This window comes from Magnolia sinica, chromosome 13 (genome assembly GCF_029962835.1).
Source record: "Magnolia sinica isolate HGM2019 chromosome 13, MsV1, whole genome shotgun sequence".
NCBI classification, from domain to species: Eukaryota; Viridiplantae; Streptophyta; class Magnoliopsida; order Magnoliales; family Magnoliaceae; genus Magnolia; species Magnolia sinica.
The window spans coordinates 4,805,805-4,826,268 of NC_080585.1; the positions used below are offsets into that span (position 1 = coordinate 4,805,805).

The 20,464-nt window shown below is 39.1% G+C and overlaps 1 protein-coding gene across 2 annotated transcripts; it reads left to right on the top strand.

Moving 5' to 3' along the window:
- Positions 1–2,137: 2,137 nt before the first annotated feature.
- Positions 2,138–19,679, top strand: LOC131222513 (origin of replication complex subunit 5). 2 transcript variants are annotated; one of them, XM_058217616.1, is made up of 6 exons: positions 2,138–2,265; positions 6,198–7,267; positions 7,769–8,185; positions 8,918–9,230; positions 9,334–9,406; positions 19,217–19,679. In XM_058217616.1, the coding sequence occupies exons 2-5, from the start codon at positions 6,420–6,422 to the stop codon at positions 9,382–9,384; spliced, it is 1,629 nt and encodes a 542-aa protein (XP_058073599.1). In that variant the 5' UTR covers positions 2,138–2,265; positions 6,198–6,419; the 3' UTR covers positions 9,385–9,406; positions 19,217–19,679. The 2 variants fall into 2 exon arrangements, with proteins under 2 accessions (XP_058073599.1, XP_058073600.1); XM_058217617.1 differs by lacking the exon at positions 2,138–2,265 and having other exon boundaries at positions 6,052–7,267; positions 19,213–19,679.
- Positions 19,680–20,464: the final 785 nt, after the last annotated feature.

The window sequence follows — 20,464 nt, forward strand, 5'->3', positions numbered from 1 at the left end:
ACAAGTGGTTGAAAAACGGTCCAATGATTACAATCTTTTGGTCCACAAAATGCAGTTTTCACTTAATACAATGTTTTTCCTAAGGCAAGAATTTGGGAATTTGATCCCAAAGGTAGAATTGGATGGTCAAATTATTGTGATATTTCCATTCATCAATCAATCAAGCAGGGAATCTTGTGAGCATGCCCTAGTAAAAAACGATAGGCTGGTCCACTCGCTCTGTAGAACCTAAGCTCTGTGGGGATCTCTGTAATGTTTGTGTTATTCTGCGCCATTCGTACATTTAGCCAGCTCCTCATTATAGAGCATGACATAAACATGAGGCGGATCCAGATCTCCAATGGCCCATGTTACAGTTGGAGAATAAGGCCCACCGTTGAAACCTTCCTGGGCCTCCTATGATGTTTTTTTGCCATCTAACCCGGCAGGTGAGCCCAACCTGCAAAATAAAAATACAAGACTTTCTGGGTACTCCTGAGAGGCTTGTAGTTGTGGGTGGCCAATCCCCACTGTTTCTAGTGGTGTGGTTGAGTTGAGACTTGGGTCTGCCTCATGTTTCGGATCATGCCCTAAAATGAGTAGGCCAAACAGATCAACGGAGTGGATATAACACAGACATCGCAGTGAACCCCACAGCTCGGGGTTGCAGGCAATCCGCATCAGCTAGAAGTGGACATGGAATATGGGCCAGTGGCCATTTTCGCCTTTTAGGATTGCATACTGACATGTCAGCAGTGCTATGTAGGAACCCACCAACATGAATGTGCTAATTCATGCTGTCCATACATTTTATATAATTATCAAGAATCATTTAACGCTCACCGTTAAAAGCTTCCTAAAGCCAATTGTAATGTTTACTTGCTATCCAACCTGTTTACAAGTTCACGCACACCTGTTTAAAGGAAAACACAAATATCAGCTTTATCCAAAAGTTTTGTGCTCACGAAAAGTTTTTAATAGTCATTCATCACTGTTTCTTGCAGTGTAGTCCACCCCAGATTTGTATTGCTTAATTTTTGGGCTAATGACGTAAAATGAGTTGGAAAAATGGATGAATGGTAGATATACAAAGCATACATGGAGGTGGGCCCACGGTCAATGTACCACCCACGTTGATGTATGTATTATGTATCCACGCCGTCCATCCGATTTTTCTAAATTCTTTTATGGCATCATCTTAAAAATGAAGTAGATCCAGTTATCAGTTGGACCATATCATAAGAAACAGTGATGATTTACCATCCTACTGTTAAAAACGTCATAGGGGGTGTGTTAATGTTTTAGTAGTGTTTATTGGACATTCACAAGAAATCAGATTGCCCCCTGAGTAACTCAGTATGCTCTTATGGTACTGAGTAAAATTTATTGAGCCAGCGTAAATGCATTTGGTTTATCGAAGCTGTTCATCTGTTTTTCCAGATCATTTAAGTGGTTGAGCCTAAAATTGAAGCATATCCAAAGATCAAATGTTGATTTCTACCTTTGAAACCTTTCCAAGGCCTTTAGTGGTGTTTATTTGTCATCCAACTTGTTAGCAAGATTAAAAATAAAGAAAAAAAGACATGGATTAAGTGAAAAAACAAACATTAGCTTGATCTAAAACTTTTGTGGCCCCCAAGAACTTTTCAACGGTAGACGTTAAACTCACATTGTTTCCGGTGGTGTGGTCCAGTTCATCTTTATATGTGCTTAGTTTTTGGGCTAACCATCTAAAATTAACTAGTAAAATGGATGAGCAGAGTGGATAAAATGCATAAATGATGGTGGGCCCCACAGAATTCACCCAGTACGCTTAGCCTAGTGAGTTACTCGGTACGCAATCCGCTTCCTAAAAACAAATATGAGCTTGATCCGAAACTTGTGTCTCATTAATGGTCAATCACCATTTTTCTTATGGTTTGCTCCACCTGATAATTGGATATGCTTCATTTTTGTTATAATAATCTAAAGTTATATGGAAAAACGGATGGATGGCTTGGACACATAATACATACATCAAGGTGGGCCCACCTAACCCCACGGTAAGGGCCGCACCGTCCGTCTTGGGAGAGGCCGGGGTTTCACCTAATCCGCTCTCCCCAGCAAGTCGCTCCCGCCGAGTCCCCAGCCCTCCTCTCTTTCCCACGTGCAAGGGTTTTCTCCTCATATGCCTCTCTTCTCCCACGTGCAAGATTTTCTCCCGCCTCCTCCTCCCGCAACAGAAATCAAAGCGCCAATCTCTCACTCTCTCTGTCTCTCGCGTTTCCGCTACCTATCGAACTCAAGGTGCGCAATAAGCTATCCCTCTTTATTTTCCATTTGACATAGAGAACAATCATCTACAGGCATGGTACCCCAACTTGTAGCACCGTACCATCTTTCCCGCCAAGATGCCACTCGTGTTGCTAAATCAATACCGGAAAAATGATAGGTCCCACCGCGAAAATCATCTTTCTCCGAAATCAGGCGGATCCGCTTATTGGATGGGCCACACCTGTATGTGAAGTGAGACCGTTGGCTGTCTACCAACGGTGTGGCCCATCTAATCAGCGGACTGGCTTCATTTTTCTGGTGCTGGGTGATCTCAGCGGCTCAGCCCACTACCCAAGTGGCATTTTGGCGGGAAAGATGTTACACTGCCACAAGTTGTGGTACCTTGCCTTTCTATTTGCTGTAGTGTAAGTAATGGTAGTGGAAACTCGGTCTAGCTTTTAAGTAGTTGATTGGCAGAAGTTCTGCAATCAGTTGCTGATTATACATTAACTGCCCTGTTTTATCTGGGCTCCTGGAACCATCCATCGCTGAGCTCAGTACCTTATTTCGACTTCTCCTTCCTTGAAATATAAGGTTTACCAGACTTCTTGCAAATTTGGGGCAATCTGATCACTTCACCGGACCATTCAATTAGTTGGAGTGACATGTGGTTTGTACAAAGTGTTGGGATGTATTCAATGCGAGATGGTGACTCTCAGTTACCAGAAATTTGTCATTGAAGATCAACAATTGCAATGATGTATTCGTATCGTGATAGAATTCTCAAAGATTACCCAGGCCATCAGTTTAGGCTACAAGTTCGTTGGATATATCCATTTAGCGCACGTGTGGCCTAGAACATCTAAGAGCATGATAGACATGTTCCATGGCCTAAACGACTATTTGAAGTGGGTAGTAGGAAGTGAGCCCGCTTTGTTAGTTTGGATGGCTGAGGGTTATAGTCAACTTCTGTTCATTGTTGTCAATGTCTCTAATTCAAAATCCAATGTGAATTGTCTCTTAGATGGAAGATGGATAATGAAGCATTGATAGCTCTAAGTTCAAATCCATGTAGTTCTGGATTATTTAGCATTGATCCCTTATCCTTTCCCTTGCGCATGTATCCGAGTAGGATTGCGCATGTATCCGAGTATCCTACTTGGGTGCTCTAGTTATTTGAAGGCTTCCAGTATCATAGTTTATGAGTGATGATAAAGGGGAGAGCAAATTGTTTTTTTGTAGTCCACCGGGGTGGTGACTGGTGATGGTTTGGTCGATTCAAATGACACGAAATCTTACACTTTGAAGAAAGGTTTGAAATTTTGTGTTGGCATTTTCATGATATATAGAATTGCAAGGACCATCATTGTGGACACGATCTTTTTTGGAAGGTCATGAGCTTTATTGAAAACAAAGCAACCAAATAGAAATAGGTGTGAAGTGCTATCAATTGACCCTCTTGTCACTCGCTCAATACAAGGCTAATGGCCCGACCAATGACAAAAAACAAAGACTACAACATGGGCGAAGTAAAAAAGCAATAGATGCAAAGTTTTTCATAATCAGGAGAGAACCTCCTGCCCAGCTGACAAATGCCCATTGTGAATCACTTCTTTGAACATGAGAGACTTGACTGAGAATATCTTCTGAAATCAGGTCTCTGGAGTGCCTAATCATTAACCATATGATCTATGCTTCTTTTAATTGGCTCGACCAAAATGACTTTGCCCTAGAGCTGTCAATGGTTCGGGCCAAAAAGGGGGGGGGAGCCTGACCCCGGATCTGAACCGGTTGACAGGCCTAATTTTTCCTAGACAATGCTTTGATTTGTTTCCTTCCACAAATCCCACAATATACCTTTTCCACATAGTACTTGTTTTGGATTTTAATGGACTCCCATGACCCAATCCCATCCGATGATTAGCGCAGGGAAGGAACTATTAAGGGCCTGAGAGACCTCAAATAGCCAAAATCCCCCTAGCATTATCAGCCGCCTTGGAATGAAGAAAAAGATGATCCACACTTTCTTCCTTATGATGGCACAAGGCACCCATATTTGGGATAGCCATCTAACGCTTCATTAGATTATCCACTGTTGTGATTTTGTCAGCTGTTTCTATCAATGCAAAGGCTAGCACTCTAGGTGGGACAAGGCCTTCAAAACTCAGGTGCATGGTGGAAGTTTCCATCTTGTGAGGTAAGGATCTGAAACATAGATTTCATAGAGAAACTTACAGTTGACATAAACTTGCAGATTGTTCTGTCCTTGGCCAATGGATCGACATTAACCTGATACCGTTGAGGCCACTATCATTCATTACTAATGAGATTTGTGACCTCACATCTTGATCTAGTGTTTCATTCATATATTACTTGAGGCTAGTGACATGGCTGACTCCCCTAGCTAGCAAGGGTTATTGCGATTAGGGGTGTACATCAAGTCGAACCGAGTTGAGCTGGCCTCAGCCGGCCAGCTCGACTCGGCTCGGCTTGGTTCGTTCAGCAGGTCGGGCCAGTTCGAGCCGAGTTTGAGCCAAGATCGAGCCGAGTTCATCATTGCAGCATTTTCACAAACACCTGGACTGCACCTTCAAAATCTCACTGTATTTGAGACAACAGCAATGGTTTTACAGGTATTTTATCAAACACCTTCTAAGCAACATAAAAGTCAAGAAAAAAAGGGTGTTGGTTTCATATACATACCTTCCTTGCCACCAGTCACACTTTTTTGAGTCATTTCATCAAACACTTGGTAAGCAACATCAATATCAAAGTAACCGAGTCACCGAACTGGTTCGATCCGAGTTGAGTCGAGCTGGGGCTAGCTCGAACTCATTTTCGAGCTCAAAAAATCAGCTCGACTCGGCTTGAACTCAGCTTCGAACCGAGTCGAATCGAGCTTTTTCGAGTCAAGTTGAGCGAGCTAACCGAGCTAGCTCGGTTCATGTACACCTCTAACCGCGATTGTCACTTTGTTTAGGCTAAACATTGTTTCCACCATTCATGAACTAGGAAATTGGAATAAAGGAATGCAATAAAATATCTCAAAACCTCATCAATTGCCTAAATGATGCCTGTGGATCAGATGCTTCTCTTCTTTATATCAAATCTCTTCAAAGGATGATTTAGTTCCCAAGGGTACAGAGGCTCATGCTTAACCATTTGCTCGTATTAAGAGTGTCCATTTTATGAAGGACACTTGCAAATTGACAAAGATTTTGAAGGCCGCTTCTAGAAGATGCAGTTTTCCTTCCTATGGTATCCTCACAACTGCTAGCTTTCTCGCATACACTTTTGGAACTTTACACCCTCTGATTGGCACAACAATTCCTCTGCTGTGTCACCTTTTCTTATTAGACAAATGAAGCTTACAATCCCATTATTTTGGTTTTATATGATGGCTGAACTCACACAACGATAGGAACCACTTGCCTCTTGGATTTGGATGACTTCTTTTAGCGCTTATGGTTACTTGGAACCATCTATCTATTAATTGAGTGCATATGGTTTCCCCATTAGTAGTTGTTGTTTTTTTTTTTTCCCAGCTCATCAACTGATAAAAGATATTTGTTATTGATTTATTTCCCTGTTTCTCTCAATGGTATGGTAATGATTAAAAGACTTTGACTTGGGCATCACCAAAGTGACTGTGCAGAAACTATCTTTCCATTGTTTACTTTGATAGCACCATTGTAAATTTGTAGGTTGTTGTTGTTGTCATTATCATCATCATCATCATTATCATTATCATTATTACGTTTGTAGTGTTTTTTTATTACTCTTAACTTTGGTTTGATTTATTTCTTATTTCCTTAATGGTTTTTTCCTAGTTTGTAATGTTCTATTTCTGTGTATTTCCTTCTTCTTTACTCTTCTTCTTCTTCTTCTTCTTCTTCTTCTTTTCCTGGTTGCTGGTAATTATAATATTACCAGGTTTTACTAACATCCACTGTTGAATTGATCAGGAATGAAGAAAATACTGAGGGGATTCATGACCATGGTCTCTTCCATGATTCCATCAGCAAGTCCTTACATTTTCAACTTTGGTTCACTCTATGCGGCTTTACAGTGAAGCCATGTCATTTACTGCCTCTTTTAATGTGAATGTTACCGATATCTATCCGTATTTACCCTGTAAGAAAGGGGAGAGAAGGGCACGTTGGTGAAGAGAAGCCCTTCCTAAAGAGATGATGGGCAAAGAAAAAGGAACCCCAGCTACCCCACAGACTCCCAAAAGAACAACCAGATCCTCCTCCACAACACCTTCAAAACACACCCTCAGAACTCCAAAGACAAGTGATCCTGTCCCCCCATCTACATCAAGTGATCTCTTATTCTCGGAAAAATCCATCAGCTTGGACAATCTGCTCTCTAGTTTCCCAGGTAGACGACTCCAAATCCTCGAGTTATTGCGCTTGATTGGGCCTCTGAATTCCCCCATGATCCCTTTCCTCATTTATGGTGGTGTTTCTACTGGCAAAACCAGTGTTATCCTTCAAATTTTTAAGCATCTAAACCGCCCATTTGTTTATTCAAGCTGCCGGTCTTGTTACAATCCTCGAATCTTGTTCGAATCTGTGTTGAATAAGTTGTTGGCTCATCAGAGAAATGCGAGCAATGGTTATTCCAGTGCCAAGCGCTGTGAAAAAGTTGCTGATTTTGTCAATCTTCTTAAAGAAGCATTGATTCGGGTAATAGATGGTATCAACGGATGTTCGAAGAAGTCAGGTTTGAAGGAGACAATGAAGCAAGGCAGCGGAAGGATGGTTTACTTGATATTTGATAATGTGGAGCTTCTTCGAGCTTGGGATAAGAATTCGAGCATGATTTCTACATTGTTCAATATCTCAGATATTCTGAAAATGCCTGAAGTGGGTCTGATTTTTATCAGCGGCACCTCGCCTGATACATATTACTCGAATACTGGTTTTCCAGATCCTCTTCCTGTTTTCTTCCCTGATTATACAGAAGATGATCTTTATCAGATCTTCATGAGAAACCAAGCAAACCCCAAGCTGTATTCCTCTTTTCTGGAGTAAGTCAAATAACTTACATACTTAAGAGTAGAAACTGTGTCATATATTTTTATATTTTGAGAAATGCTAGTGCGATGCATACTTCAGAAAACTTATATGAAGTGCCTTACCACTGTAGACATGGCCGATGTGTTCGGTGATTAAGGCCATTGATCTAGTGGGCCACTGCATGGATAGGCCGTCAACTAAAGTTTGTACTGATTAAAAGACCTGACCATCCAATTGATTTTGAGTTTTCCCTGTTGAATGCCAACTCTTGGTCATTTTTGGCGCTAGCAGTATCTTTTAATATTGTTGTTTGGATGGCTACCACTTCCTGACCATGTTTCCTTTTGGCTTATGACCCATCCACTTGCTTGATCGCCATTTTTTGCAACTGTATAATGGAGATGAGATTCTCACTTTATGGGACTTCATGAGGCGCATGTCATAGCAGTACACATACTCTCTTGGTCGATATAGTTTCACTAATCTTTTGGTTTATGTTCCTTGTCAAACAGTGCTGTCCTGAAGCCTTTCTGTAGAATTACTAGACGGATCAATGAACTATCCATTGCTTTGTCACCATTATATCAGAAGTATTGCGAACCCTTGAGTGACATGGAACTTGTTCCTGATGAAAACACGAAGAGAAGGCTGTTCAGTCACCTTCAGCCACACATAACTAATTCTTTGAACCAGATTTTCAAGGTTCCTTCTCGACCTTCTCTTGAGGTTAACAAGGAGAAAGTCAAGCGAAAGGGGAATATGACGAAATTGGCTGGTGGGGAAGGCTGCAATGAGCTTGATTTTCATATGTCCATCTCAGCGAAATATCTTCTTATTTCTGCATTCCTTGCTTCAAGAAACCCTGCTACCCTCGATGCTGCACTGTTTGACTCAACTGGAGGGGGTGACAATCGAAAGCGCAAGAGGAAGTAAGTCAATTCGATCTTTGATTTTGTAGAACAATCTACTTGTTATTGTAGCATGGTAGTGTAGCACGTGAAAGAAGAGAAGAAAAGGAGGAGAAAGGAGCAAAGATGAGGAAAGCCCTTTTTGAGTTGGACCTTCCCCTCTCTCCCTTTTTATAACTAAAAAAAATCAATATGACAATTATATAATTTTATGTAACAAAAGCAAAAATACCCAAGATATCCTAATTAACATAAATAAAAGATAATAAGAGAATAAGACCTAGGTGGGCCACATCCACTTCCGTTAACAGATATCACTGTTTCTCTAAAAATGCTGCTGCCTTTAAGAGTTCATCTGATGTTATTAAATGCACTGGGTCATGTACTGTCCCGATTCTCTGGTATGTAGAAATGGGCCCTAGGGTTTGGGGATCCAGATTATTGATCTGCTGGGGCCCACCATGATGAGGGATGCTCAGAATCTTTGCCTTGCAAACTTTGGCCTTATTTCCAAACTGCTGTTGCATATTTTTAACTGAGCAGTGTCTTGTAGGCCACCAATCAAAATCTAGATTCTACCAATTGGGAAACTTTTGGGGCATCCCCAACCACAAGGTTCCGTCAGATAAATGATCTGAATCACAGAACTATGGGCCTCACTCTCACAGACCCGGCACATCAGGATCTCATAATTCATTTCTTGAATGATATGCGATAGGATCTCATTTATTGAATCAATTTACTTCTACCTAGGAGCTCGGCAACATCCATAGAGAAGACAGATAATGCAGCGCAAGAAATGCTGATGAAAGGACCTGGCACTTTTCCATTGGAGAGGTTGTTGGCCATATTTCAATGTATCACATCCGTGGCAGAAGGCTATCTTAAGGATGACCAGCAAAGTGTGTCAGTGATGGAAGGCATGGATGTTGGTGGACTTATGTCTGACGTTCTATTGCAATTGTCTACTCTCTGCAATGCTAATTTTATCAGCAAAGGCAAAAGCTGCCCCCTGGAGGGGTCTTCCCGCTACCGATCTACAGTGGATGAAGAAATGGCTTTGAAGGTGGATCATTCAATTCTGTTGGCTTGAAATTTGTTAGTTTTTGACTCCTTGAGTTCTTGTATTCTCCAGTTCTCTGAATTTCATTTCTTGAAATGGTTAATAGGTTGCGAGGAGTGTCAACTTCCCTCTGTCGAAGTATCTTTACAGAAGATGATCAGCGAAATGCTTACCTACCTGTAAGGTTCTATTCTTCCAACTATTCTGAGAGATCTGTTAAGGATGTCAGAAGAAAAAAAAGTTTTGACTGTTAAATTGAATGAGGGTTGGATTGGGAATATTCAGTTCAATCTAGATGAAGTAACAAGGCATTTCAGTTTCAAGAGAGAAATGATCTCTATTTCAAGGATAAGAGAGAAAATTAAGGAATCACCAACTTTTGGGCACTTTCATCCCCGATTTCCCGAGAGCCACACTAGGGTAACTCATGTCAGGTACCTACTGGGGTTGTATGCTGCTTCATTTTAACTGTTGAACCAAAAAATCATGATCATCCAAAACTCTGGTAGCCCACTCTGCAAGAAACAGTTGGGATGGAACACCCACATTAGTTCTGTGTAGGACCCGCCTTGCTATTTATATGCCATCAATCCATTCATCTGATGTGCCTCGTCAGGATGATAGAATTAACCAACAAATAGTATTCTAAAACTCAGGTTGGCCATACTACATGAATTTAGATTATTATTATTTTTTGGAAAGATAATGAGAGCTTTTATTAAACGAAAAAAAAAAAAGAACAAGAAAAAAAACAAGCAAGAGATGCCGAAAAGGTGACCCGAACTAACCAAGGAAATACAGAATACATCCCTTTAAACATAAAATAATGTTTGCCCATTCTATGACTGCCCCTCTTGCCCTTTGATATTTCTTTCTTCCCAGATGGCCCACTAGATTCCGAGCAAAGCCTCTCCCTCTCTTGTTGTTTCAGTGCACAAAAATTATTAACCAGAAATATAAATTCATAAATATTAACAAAGATTAATGACAAATTATGAGATAAAAAATACATAGAATATTATTGAAGGAATGCACCTGGATCAATAAACGAACGTAACTAATGGAAAAGATAGTATCAATAAACTCAGTGGAGGCGCGAATCCATGTCGCTTTCCTGCAGACTATTCCCGCCCTTTTCCTAACCTTGACGATTGATCCAGATATCCTGCAACGAAAAGCCTTTGGGATACAACCACCAATCGGCTACGAACGACCAACTCAAACACCAAGTGATTGATGCTCACAGTACCTCCACTTGAATAGAAAAACAAAGAAATGGGGAATTTATTGATTTCAAGAAAACGAGAAAGTACTCTTTTCTTAAGATGGAAAGATAGATCATGTGGCAACTGCTCTGATGGGTTTTTTTATAGTAATCATAGGGCTTATGTGGCGGACACTTGACGCTGAGGTGTCAGCCAACGTAAACATTAGTTTTACAAACGGTTATAATAACGTTGCAAAGAAATGCCACATATTGTAGCAACAAACTCGGTCAAAAGAAAAAAAATCAAAACAAAATAGAACAAAAGGAATCATGTAGATAAGCCCGAGTTCGAGCTCGAGCCCGAGCCCGGCCCGCCCGCACGACACAACGCGGCAGGGCGGGCACGCGCGCATGTGTGGTACATGTCATAGCATACTCAAGAGCTCAACATAAGCTTACCACATGCTCCTATATATAAATGAGAAAAATTTCTCATATCTCTCCAATGTTGGACTATTCCCACAAGCAAAAATACAAAGAAAGTTCAAAACACTTTTTGCTCAAACTTTCACTCTCTTGTTTTTTTTTTTTTTTTTTTGTTAAACTATACATCTAAACCAACAATCCCCACTCTAGAGAATTCGCCAAATTCTCATAGAAAGTGGCCAAACCTTCACACTCATATATGTGAGTCTATCAAGGACGCACTTGTGACTCTGCGTCCCATCCATAAGGATTATTGTACTCATTAAGAGGTAAAACCTCTTACTCTAAATTGTCACAAGTTGTACTGGTTCTTCATTAGAATGGGTTAGGAAACCCAATTTCCTTAATCCAGTATCACATAGAACCACTTTGTAACTCGTTTTTCCCATTGAACTTATTTTTTGGGGTATCCAGACATTCATGTTGGGTTACCATTACAGGCAATTCACTCAATTGGCTTAAGACATATTCCTCTTGCAGTGTTATAGATTTTTTTCCCTTGCAAGGCCCTTAATTAAAGGATTCACCAGATTTTCTGGTGATCTAATTTCATTTATAGAGATTACTCCTTTGAGTAACTCTCCAATCCTACCGTGTTTCTGGCTAATAGGTCTCATTTTACCATTATATTGTGCATTATAGCACGTCTGATAGTTGCATTACTATCACGATTTAGCTTAACTGAAGGTACAAGTTTACTCCAAAATGGAATATCATACAATATTTCTCAATCACTCGACTTCTTCTGCAACGGAGGTAAGAGCTATAAGCTTTGACTCCATAGTTGAGTCTAAGATAATATATTGCTTCTTAGATTTCCAAGTTACAGTTCCTCCTCCTTTGAGAAAGATGTAGCCACTAGTTGCTTTACAATCATCAGAGAAAGAATTCCAATCAGCATCAAAATATCCTTCTAATAACGTTGGATATCTACCATAATGTAAACCGTAGTGCTGAGTCTTTCTCAAGTATCTCAACACTCTACGTACAACTTCCCAATGTTCATTTCCGGGATTACCAGTAAACCTACTTAGTTTCCCCACAACATAGGCTATATCCAGTCTAGTGCAGTTCATCGCATAGATTAAACTACCATTGATACTAGCACAACCATTCTGATCCACACTTGTCCCTTTATTAGGATATAGGTGTACACTAGGATCATAAGGAGTGCAAACGGGCTTGCATTCCGACATGTTATACTTCTTTAAAATGGATTCAATATACTGAGATTGAGTAAAAAGTATCTCATATTTTTTCATGATTATCTTGATCCTAAGGATCACATTAACCACTCCTAAGTCTTTCATTTCAAACTTAGAGGATAAAAATGTTTTGGTTTGATTTATGATGGTGTTATTTGACCCAAATATTAGAAAGCCATCAACATATAAACATATAATGACACTCAGTGCATCATTGTTCTTATAATATATACATTTATCTACTTTATTTATATTAAAGCCGTCATATCTTAAAATAGAGTCAAACTTAGCATGCCACTATTTAGGGGCATGTTTAAGCTCGTACATGGATTTAACCAATCTTCACACCTTTAAAGGTTGAGCAGGGTCTACAAAACATTTGAGTTGCTCCATGTAGATTTTCTCATCGAGATCTCCATGCAAAAAATATAGTTTTCATATCCATTTGATATATGAGTAAGTTATGTAAGAATGCAATAGCGATCAATACTCTAATTGATGTTATTCTAGAGATAGGAGAATATGTATCAAAGAAATTTATTCATTTCTTCTGTTTAAATCCATTAGCTACTAATCTGGCCTTATACTTGTCTATAGAACCATCAGGTCTAAGCTTCTTCCTAAAAATCCACTTACAACCAAGTGGTTTAAGACCATCGGGTAAGTCAAATAGATTCCAAGTATGATTAGCCACAATGGAGTCCATCTCTGTTTCTACAGCCTTGTTCTAAAAGGAAGCATCGTGAGATGACATAACATCTTGGAATGAGACGGGGTTACCCTCTACATTATAATAATAAAAGTCAGGTTCAAAATCCTTAGCAACCCTCGGCCTTTTACTGGCCCTGAGCATAACTTCAGGTTCAATAGAATCCTTTGGAATAGACCATTCGATAAATCTAGTATCAGGATCTAGAGGCTCACTGCCACTAATTTTCGATTTATAAGGAAAGGTTTCCTCGAAGAAATCAATGTCTCTAGATTCTATAATCGAAGAGTCACTTAAGGTTAAAAACCTATAAGCCTTACTATTGAGTGCATATCCAACAAATACACAACTCACAATTCTATCTCCTAACTTATCTCGTTTGGGATCTACTAGTCTAACATTAGCTAGACAACCCCATGTCCTAAGATAATTTAAGTTAGGAATCATACCTTTCCACAACTTATAAGGAGATTTGTCACTTTTGCTCGAAGGAATCCTATTAACGATATAGGCAACCGTTAGAATTGCTTCGCCCCATAAGTTATTAGGTAGACCAAAGGAACTAAGCATAGCATTCACTAGGTCTATCAACGCCCTATTTTTCCTTTCAGCAACTCCATTTTGCTAAGTGTAGGGAGCAGTGAATTGGTGAATAATCCCATGGGATTCACAGAATTCACTGAAGGCCAAAGATGTGTATTCACCTCCTCTATCACTTCTAAGGCATTTGATTTTGCTATTAAGCTAATTTTCTACCTCAACCTTATAGGTTTTAAAGTTGTTTAAGGCTTCATCCTTGGACCTAATGAGGAACACAAAACAAAACCTAGAGTTGTCATCTATAAATGTAATAAAATACACTTTTCCTCCTCTAGTTTGAGTTTCTTTATGTCGCAAATATCAGAATGGATCAGGCCTAAGAGTTTAGAATCCCCATCGACAGATTGAAAGAGTTTCTTGATTGATTTTGCTATACTACAATGTACCCACTTATCATAAGAGAACTTGTCACTTAGCTTAGGAATTAGATTTAACGAACTCATCCTCTTTACGTATTTAGGATTGATGTGACACAATCTTCCATGCCAAATATTCACATTATGGACACTAATAAAGTAAGCAGCAGAAGAAGAAGTTTTATTCAGGTCAACAGATAGTTTGTACATGTCATCTACTTTATAAGCCTTCCCTACAAACTTTCCATTCTTCGAAAAAACAACTTGCCTACATTCAGTTATGACCCTAATACCAGCCTCATCCAGCCAAAGATGAGACACTAAATTCTTCCTAAGTTCAAGGATATGTAGTACATCTTTACCCAACGAGGTTTGGGCGAATGGTCTTCACCGTAGGTTTGCTCCCTACAGGTGAGGGTTCGATTCCCCTCCTTGGCTTTACTCGATATATGTGGTTGTGGGTGATTGCGTGTATCCGCAGGGATTAGTCTCACTTCAAAAAGAGGTGAGGACACCCTGTGTCTTAAAAAAATAAATAAATAAATAAAATATGTAGTACATCTTTAAGGGTGAGTTCTCGCCCAAAAGTAAACTTGAGAGTCACATTTCCTTTTCTAGCAACTTTAGCAGTTGCCGTGTTAGCCATATGAATAGTCTGGTAATGTTGGGACGATTCATAGGTGTTAAACCATGATTTGTCTAACCCAACATGTCTTATAGCTCCTAAATGAAGCCACCGGTGCTGTTGGTTTGTCATAAAGATCGTGTCGTGGAACGTGAGAGGGTTGGGGAACTCAATTACGAAAAAAGTGATGGTTAAAGGGGCGTTGAGGAAACTAAAGGTCGATATTGTTCTTATTCGGGAATCAAAGCTTTCTTCGGTGGATGGTGCTACAATGAGCCTTCTTTTACATCGACAACACATGTCTCCGTGATCATAGCCACCGGTTGTTTCTCTTTATTAGCTTTATCTGCTTCTGTTGTATTAACTTGAACTCTTCCTCTACGATGTCTGCAGTTCCTATCAAAATGACTTGGAACACCACACACAAAATAACCCAACTTAGCCTTAACTTTCTTGAATTTCTCGTGCGGTTTTTGCAGGTCATGATTAGATTTATTGTTATGATTATTTGGTTTTTTAGGATGTTGAATTTTCGTATCAACATTATGGACTTTAGGACGACCATTGTCTTTACGATCTTGAAGACAAGCCTCCTCCTTAATCCAAATGTCCACAAGAGAGAGTGAAAGTTTGAGCAAAAAGTACTTTGAACTTTCTTTGGGTTTTTGCTTGTGGGAATAGTCCCACATTGGAGAGAAATGAGAAAATTTTCTCCTTTATATATAGGAGCATGTGGTAAGCTTATGTTAAGCTCTTGAGTATGCTATGCCATTGACCACACATGCGCGCGCGCCCGCTGTGCCGCGTTGTGTCATGCGGGCCGGGCTTGGGCTCGAGCTCGGGTTTACCTACATGATTCCTTTTGTTTTATTTTGTTTTGATTTTATTTTTTTTTCTTTCAACTGAGTCTGTTGCTACAATATGTGGCATATCTTTGCAATGTTATTATGACCGTTTGTAAAACTAATGTTTACGTTGGCTGACACCTCAGTGTCAGGTGTCCGCCACATAAGCCCTACGATTACTATAAATAGTATTTTCGGGAAAAAGCCTAACAGAGCAGTTGTCGCATGATCTATCTTTTCATCTTAAGAAAATTGTATTTTCTCGTTTTCTCGAAATCAATAAATTCCACATTTCTTTGTTTTTCTATTCAACTTGAGGTATTGTGAACATCAATCACTTAGTGTTTGAGTCGGCCGTTCGTAGCCGATTGGTGGTTGTATCCCAAAAGCTTTTCATTGCAGGAGATCTAGATCGATTGTCTAGGTTACGAAAAGGGCACAAATAGTCTTCAGGAAAGTGACATGGATCCATGCCTCCACTGAGTTTGTTGATACTATCTTTTTCATCAGTTCATTCGTTCATTGATGCAGGTGCATTCCTTCAATAATATTTATGTATTTCCGATCTCATAATTTGTCATTAATCTCTGTTAATATTTATAAATTTATATTTCTGGTTAATAATTTTTGTGCATTGAAACAACAATCTGAAGACTAACTACAGTGTACAAAATTTATTTCGTGTGCAGATCTATTTACTTTCTATATGAATCTGTGTCGATTTGTTTCCCTTTACCCCAAATTTGTTCATATTTCTTTTAATTATCCAGATTTGTTCCATTACTAATATCTGCAGATCTATATCATTATTTTATTTGGATCTAATTTATAATACAGAACTCTGGCATAATATAGTATAGATCTAATTATTTTATTTTCAGTTGCTTAGATATGTTAATTATTCTGCATCTGTTTGTTAAAATCTGCTATTATATCAATATGCAACTGTTAATGTTGGATCTAATGTTTCATTTAGTATGACTTTTCATATTAATTTGCTTATCGGATTTATCTGATTTTACAGATTTTTCCTTTATCAGATCCATTTGATCTGCCGAGTCTAATTAATTCTTCTGATCTAATAAGTCTAATCTACCATAATTTTTATCTAACCGGATTGTCAGAATTGTTCTGTGATATATTATCTGTCTGGACTTGGATATTGTTCTTTCTGAACTTTTAAATTAGTTTTATTTATGTAATAACATTGATATAACTCGATACATCTCTTAATTTGAGTAACTGATGTCCTCCTCAATGAGTCACTCCCTCTCCTCTATGACAATAGACTTGTTTGATGGGTCGAATTTTAAGAGGTGGGAGAAGAAAATTGAATTTCTCTTGTAAAAAGAGAAAATTTTGTACATCTTAAAGTCGGAACCAAATACTCACATGATGAAACTTTATTAGTACTGGAGACTTAAGAAATGAAAAGAAGATGGTGAAATCTGTAAAGATCATATTTTAAATTGTATGACAAACCCTATGTTTGATCTTTATTGTGACAATAAATTATCTAAAGATTTCTGGAATGCTCTCACCAAAAAATACCGCAATGAAGATGTTGGATATAAAAAATATGTGGTAAGTCGTTTTAACCACTGCATGATGGCAGACGACAAATCTGTTGTGGCTCAAACAAAAGAAATCCAACTCCTTTTCAATGAAGTATTACAAGAGGGTATCAAGGTTGATGAACAATACTTGATAGCATCTGATATTAGATAAATTACCACCTTAGTGGAAAGAATTCCAGAAGGACTGATGGTTTTACAATAGAAAATAAATCATGTAGACAAGTCTGAGCCCGAGCCTGGCCTGCCTGCACAACGCGGTGCAACGGGCGCGTGATCCATGGCTTAGCATACTCAAGAGTTCAACATAAGCTTACCACATGCTTCTATATATAAATGAGAAAATTTTCTCCTTTCTCTCCAATGTGGGACTATTCCCACAAGCAAAAACCCAAAGAAAGTTCAAAGCACTTTTTGCTCAAACTTTTGTTTTTTTTTTTTTCAAAAACCATACATCTAAACCAACATCTCGCTGTCCCTCCTCTCGTCAAGGAAATCTCTCCATATTTCGAGTAGGAAGTTAGGCGAGTAGGTCATTGTGGGGGTGACTCAATTAATGTAATGACTCGGGCGTCAAATGTGGGAGCTTGACTTTTTGCTTAGGGTGTGTTTGGTTGCACCAAATGAGACTGATTAATCATGGAATATCATAAAATTTCATGATATTCGGTGCAGCCAAATGCACCCTTAATCAAATTAGCTCTCTTGCTTCCGTGCTAAACACTTCATTTGCTCTCAAGGGCTATTTCTGCCACTTCTGCACTAGCTAAGTGCAATTTTAGCTGTGAGGCTCTTTTTATCATGGGCTCAATCCCCTTTGTAATGCTTTTGCACTCTTTGTAATAAAAAATGAAATATTATTATTATCTTCCTAATTATAATAAATAAATAAATAAAAACTTGGAAGTAATGAAATTGTAGTGATTTCCTCGTGAAAACTTTATGTCTACAGGCAATGGTGTCATAACTTGTGGCACCTTACCTTCTTTTTTGCCAACATGCCACTTGTGTAGGAAATCAGTTCTATGAAACGAAGACCACCCTTCTCTAAAATGAGGCTGATCTGATCACTAGGTGGGCCACACCTGTATGTTGAGTCAGACCATCAGTTGTCATTGATTCCAATGGTGTGCCCACCCGATGAGTGAACTGGCTTGATTTTTGCGCCAAGTGATCTGCATGGTGGGGCCTTCCATTTATATATATATATATATATATATATATATTGAGTCCTACACAAAGTGGCATGTTGATGGAAGAGATGGTACTGTACTGCAAGTTGCGGCACCTTGCCCATATGTGATCAGTTCTCTCTCCTAGATTCATTCTGAGCAACTTGCAATTATATCCTTCCTGCTCGAACTTGAAAGCAAAGTAATGACAATCTGGAACCCTCATAGTTCCTAAATAGAAATGCTAAGGGCGTGTTTGGCTGGGTGGATTAGAAGGGATTGAATGGTATTAGGGTGGATGGCATGGATTTCAAGGTAATGATGGTGCTGTCAGTGGATTGTCTTAAGATCCATGGGATTGCTATATCCCGGGATTGCTATATCGAGTCTGTTTGGCACGCCTGGCCAATCCCAGGATTAAACCTTCCCATCCCTTCCAATCCCTTGAACCAAACATGTCCCAGGCAAATTTGAATGGATTAGGGTGGATTGGATGGGATTTAAAGGTAATGATGGTGTTGTCAGTGGATTGTCTTAAGATCCATGGGATTGCTATATCCCGGGATCAGATCACCTAGTCAGTTTGGCACGCCTGGCCAATCTCGGGATTTAACTTCCAATCCGCCTGGCCAAACAGGCCCTAAGGAATTACAATTTGGGCTTGTTTGTTTCGTCGATTTCCCCAGTAAAGAAAATGTGTCATCATTGTAATTTTATCACTGCTAAACCAAACATGGAAATGGTTGGTCAAATGTATGTATTCAAGAGACTGGGAATTGTAATCATTGCACTTTTTCATATATAATTACCATTAAAATCTCTCGAATCCAAACAATGATACCAGTATATTTTGGTGATGATTTGGCATTAAAGTAATGTACAATGCCATTATGACAATTTTACCGCCAATAAATGAAGCACAGGTAGTCAAATGCAGATGTTGTCAAGAGACAGGTAAAATAATTTATCGTCTCCTCACTGACATGGTAATTGGGGAAACAAACAGGCCCTTTAGTCATTTCCACTTTAATGAACTAATTATTACAATTCAACTCAATAGTGCACCCAAACACAGCCAAAGGGATATTGGGGACTAAGTGTGCAAAGTTTCTTCTTCATTCCTCTCTAACAATCACATTTAAAAATGCTGTTTTTATTTATTTATTTAGTTTTCTTTTTGATGCCATCAAATGAATGGAAATGCAGTTAGTTTGAAGATCAGGCGTTGGATGTGATGTTGTTGGCTGCTGAGGGAGTGGTGTCAGAACGTTCAACAGTCTTCTTGCTCCTGTGCCCATATGAGGGGACGATTCGTCATGGGCTCTATGCTGATTGCATGGATTCCGCCCTTCTGTGAAGAAAGGCAGCAGCATAACTTAAATTCAATTGAAGAAGCATGTGGAATGATGCTGGTGGCAATGTTAGTTATTCACTTATTTGTAATCTTTTAATTCTATCATGGATGGATGGATGTTTCTGTTCAATATTATGAAATTGGCCCATTTAGTGATGATGGCCCTTTGGTGGTTGGCTAAGATCTTCTGTGATGTCTTTTATTCTTTGGCAGCTTGTGTTAAATGGGGAGGCCTAACTCCATTTTACGTATGGATTAGCTATGTTTGGTGTATTATGTAATCTTAGATAATCTTGTATATTTCTCAATTGTTGTGTCACTTTGGTTTTGATAATAGAATTTTCCATCAAATCATTCAAATTGCCAATGGCTGATTATGCATGGCCCATCCCTCAGACAGGTGGACCACCATGGAGATGCCTTGCTCATCAGGTGGCCCTTTCATTGTAAACTTATATGTGGAAATTGGCCATGCTTCTAAGCCCTCCGTAGTTTTTGTACATATATAGTCTACTTGATGAGTGGCTGTGCTTTCAAGTCGACGCAGCTACATGATGGGCCCCCACCTGATAACTGAATTCGATTTGACACACCCCATGTGAGTCCCAGTATATAGGTCTTTTTAAAAGGATTTTACTTCAAGCTTTCAGCAATGGCTAGCAAAGAGGTAGCCATTCTAATGGACGGCCAAGATCAATGAATACATTCCTTGACTAGCGTTGGGGAATGCAGGTGAAACTTAATTAAAATAGGATAAATGAGTAATTTAATAAAGTTTTTATATGGGTTCATATAATTAATTAATTAAAAGAAGATGACTTGTTCGTGGCTAACAAGAAATGGTATTCTATAATGAATTAAAAGATGGTAGTTATTCATGGCTAAATAAGAAATGGCATTCTATGGTGCTAGTTACATGGACGGGGATGGCATCGTGCATATTATTTAGCCTTACATGTGGAACCCACCTTGATCACATGCATTGCTGCATCAATGGGTCCATCTAGCATTGATCATTGCCCAAAAAACCATTTTGAAGGTACGACCCTAATCTTCTAATCCAGATCATGCAAACCGATGACAGGATTAAAAAATCAAATCTAT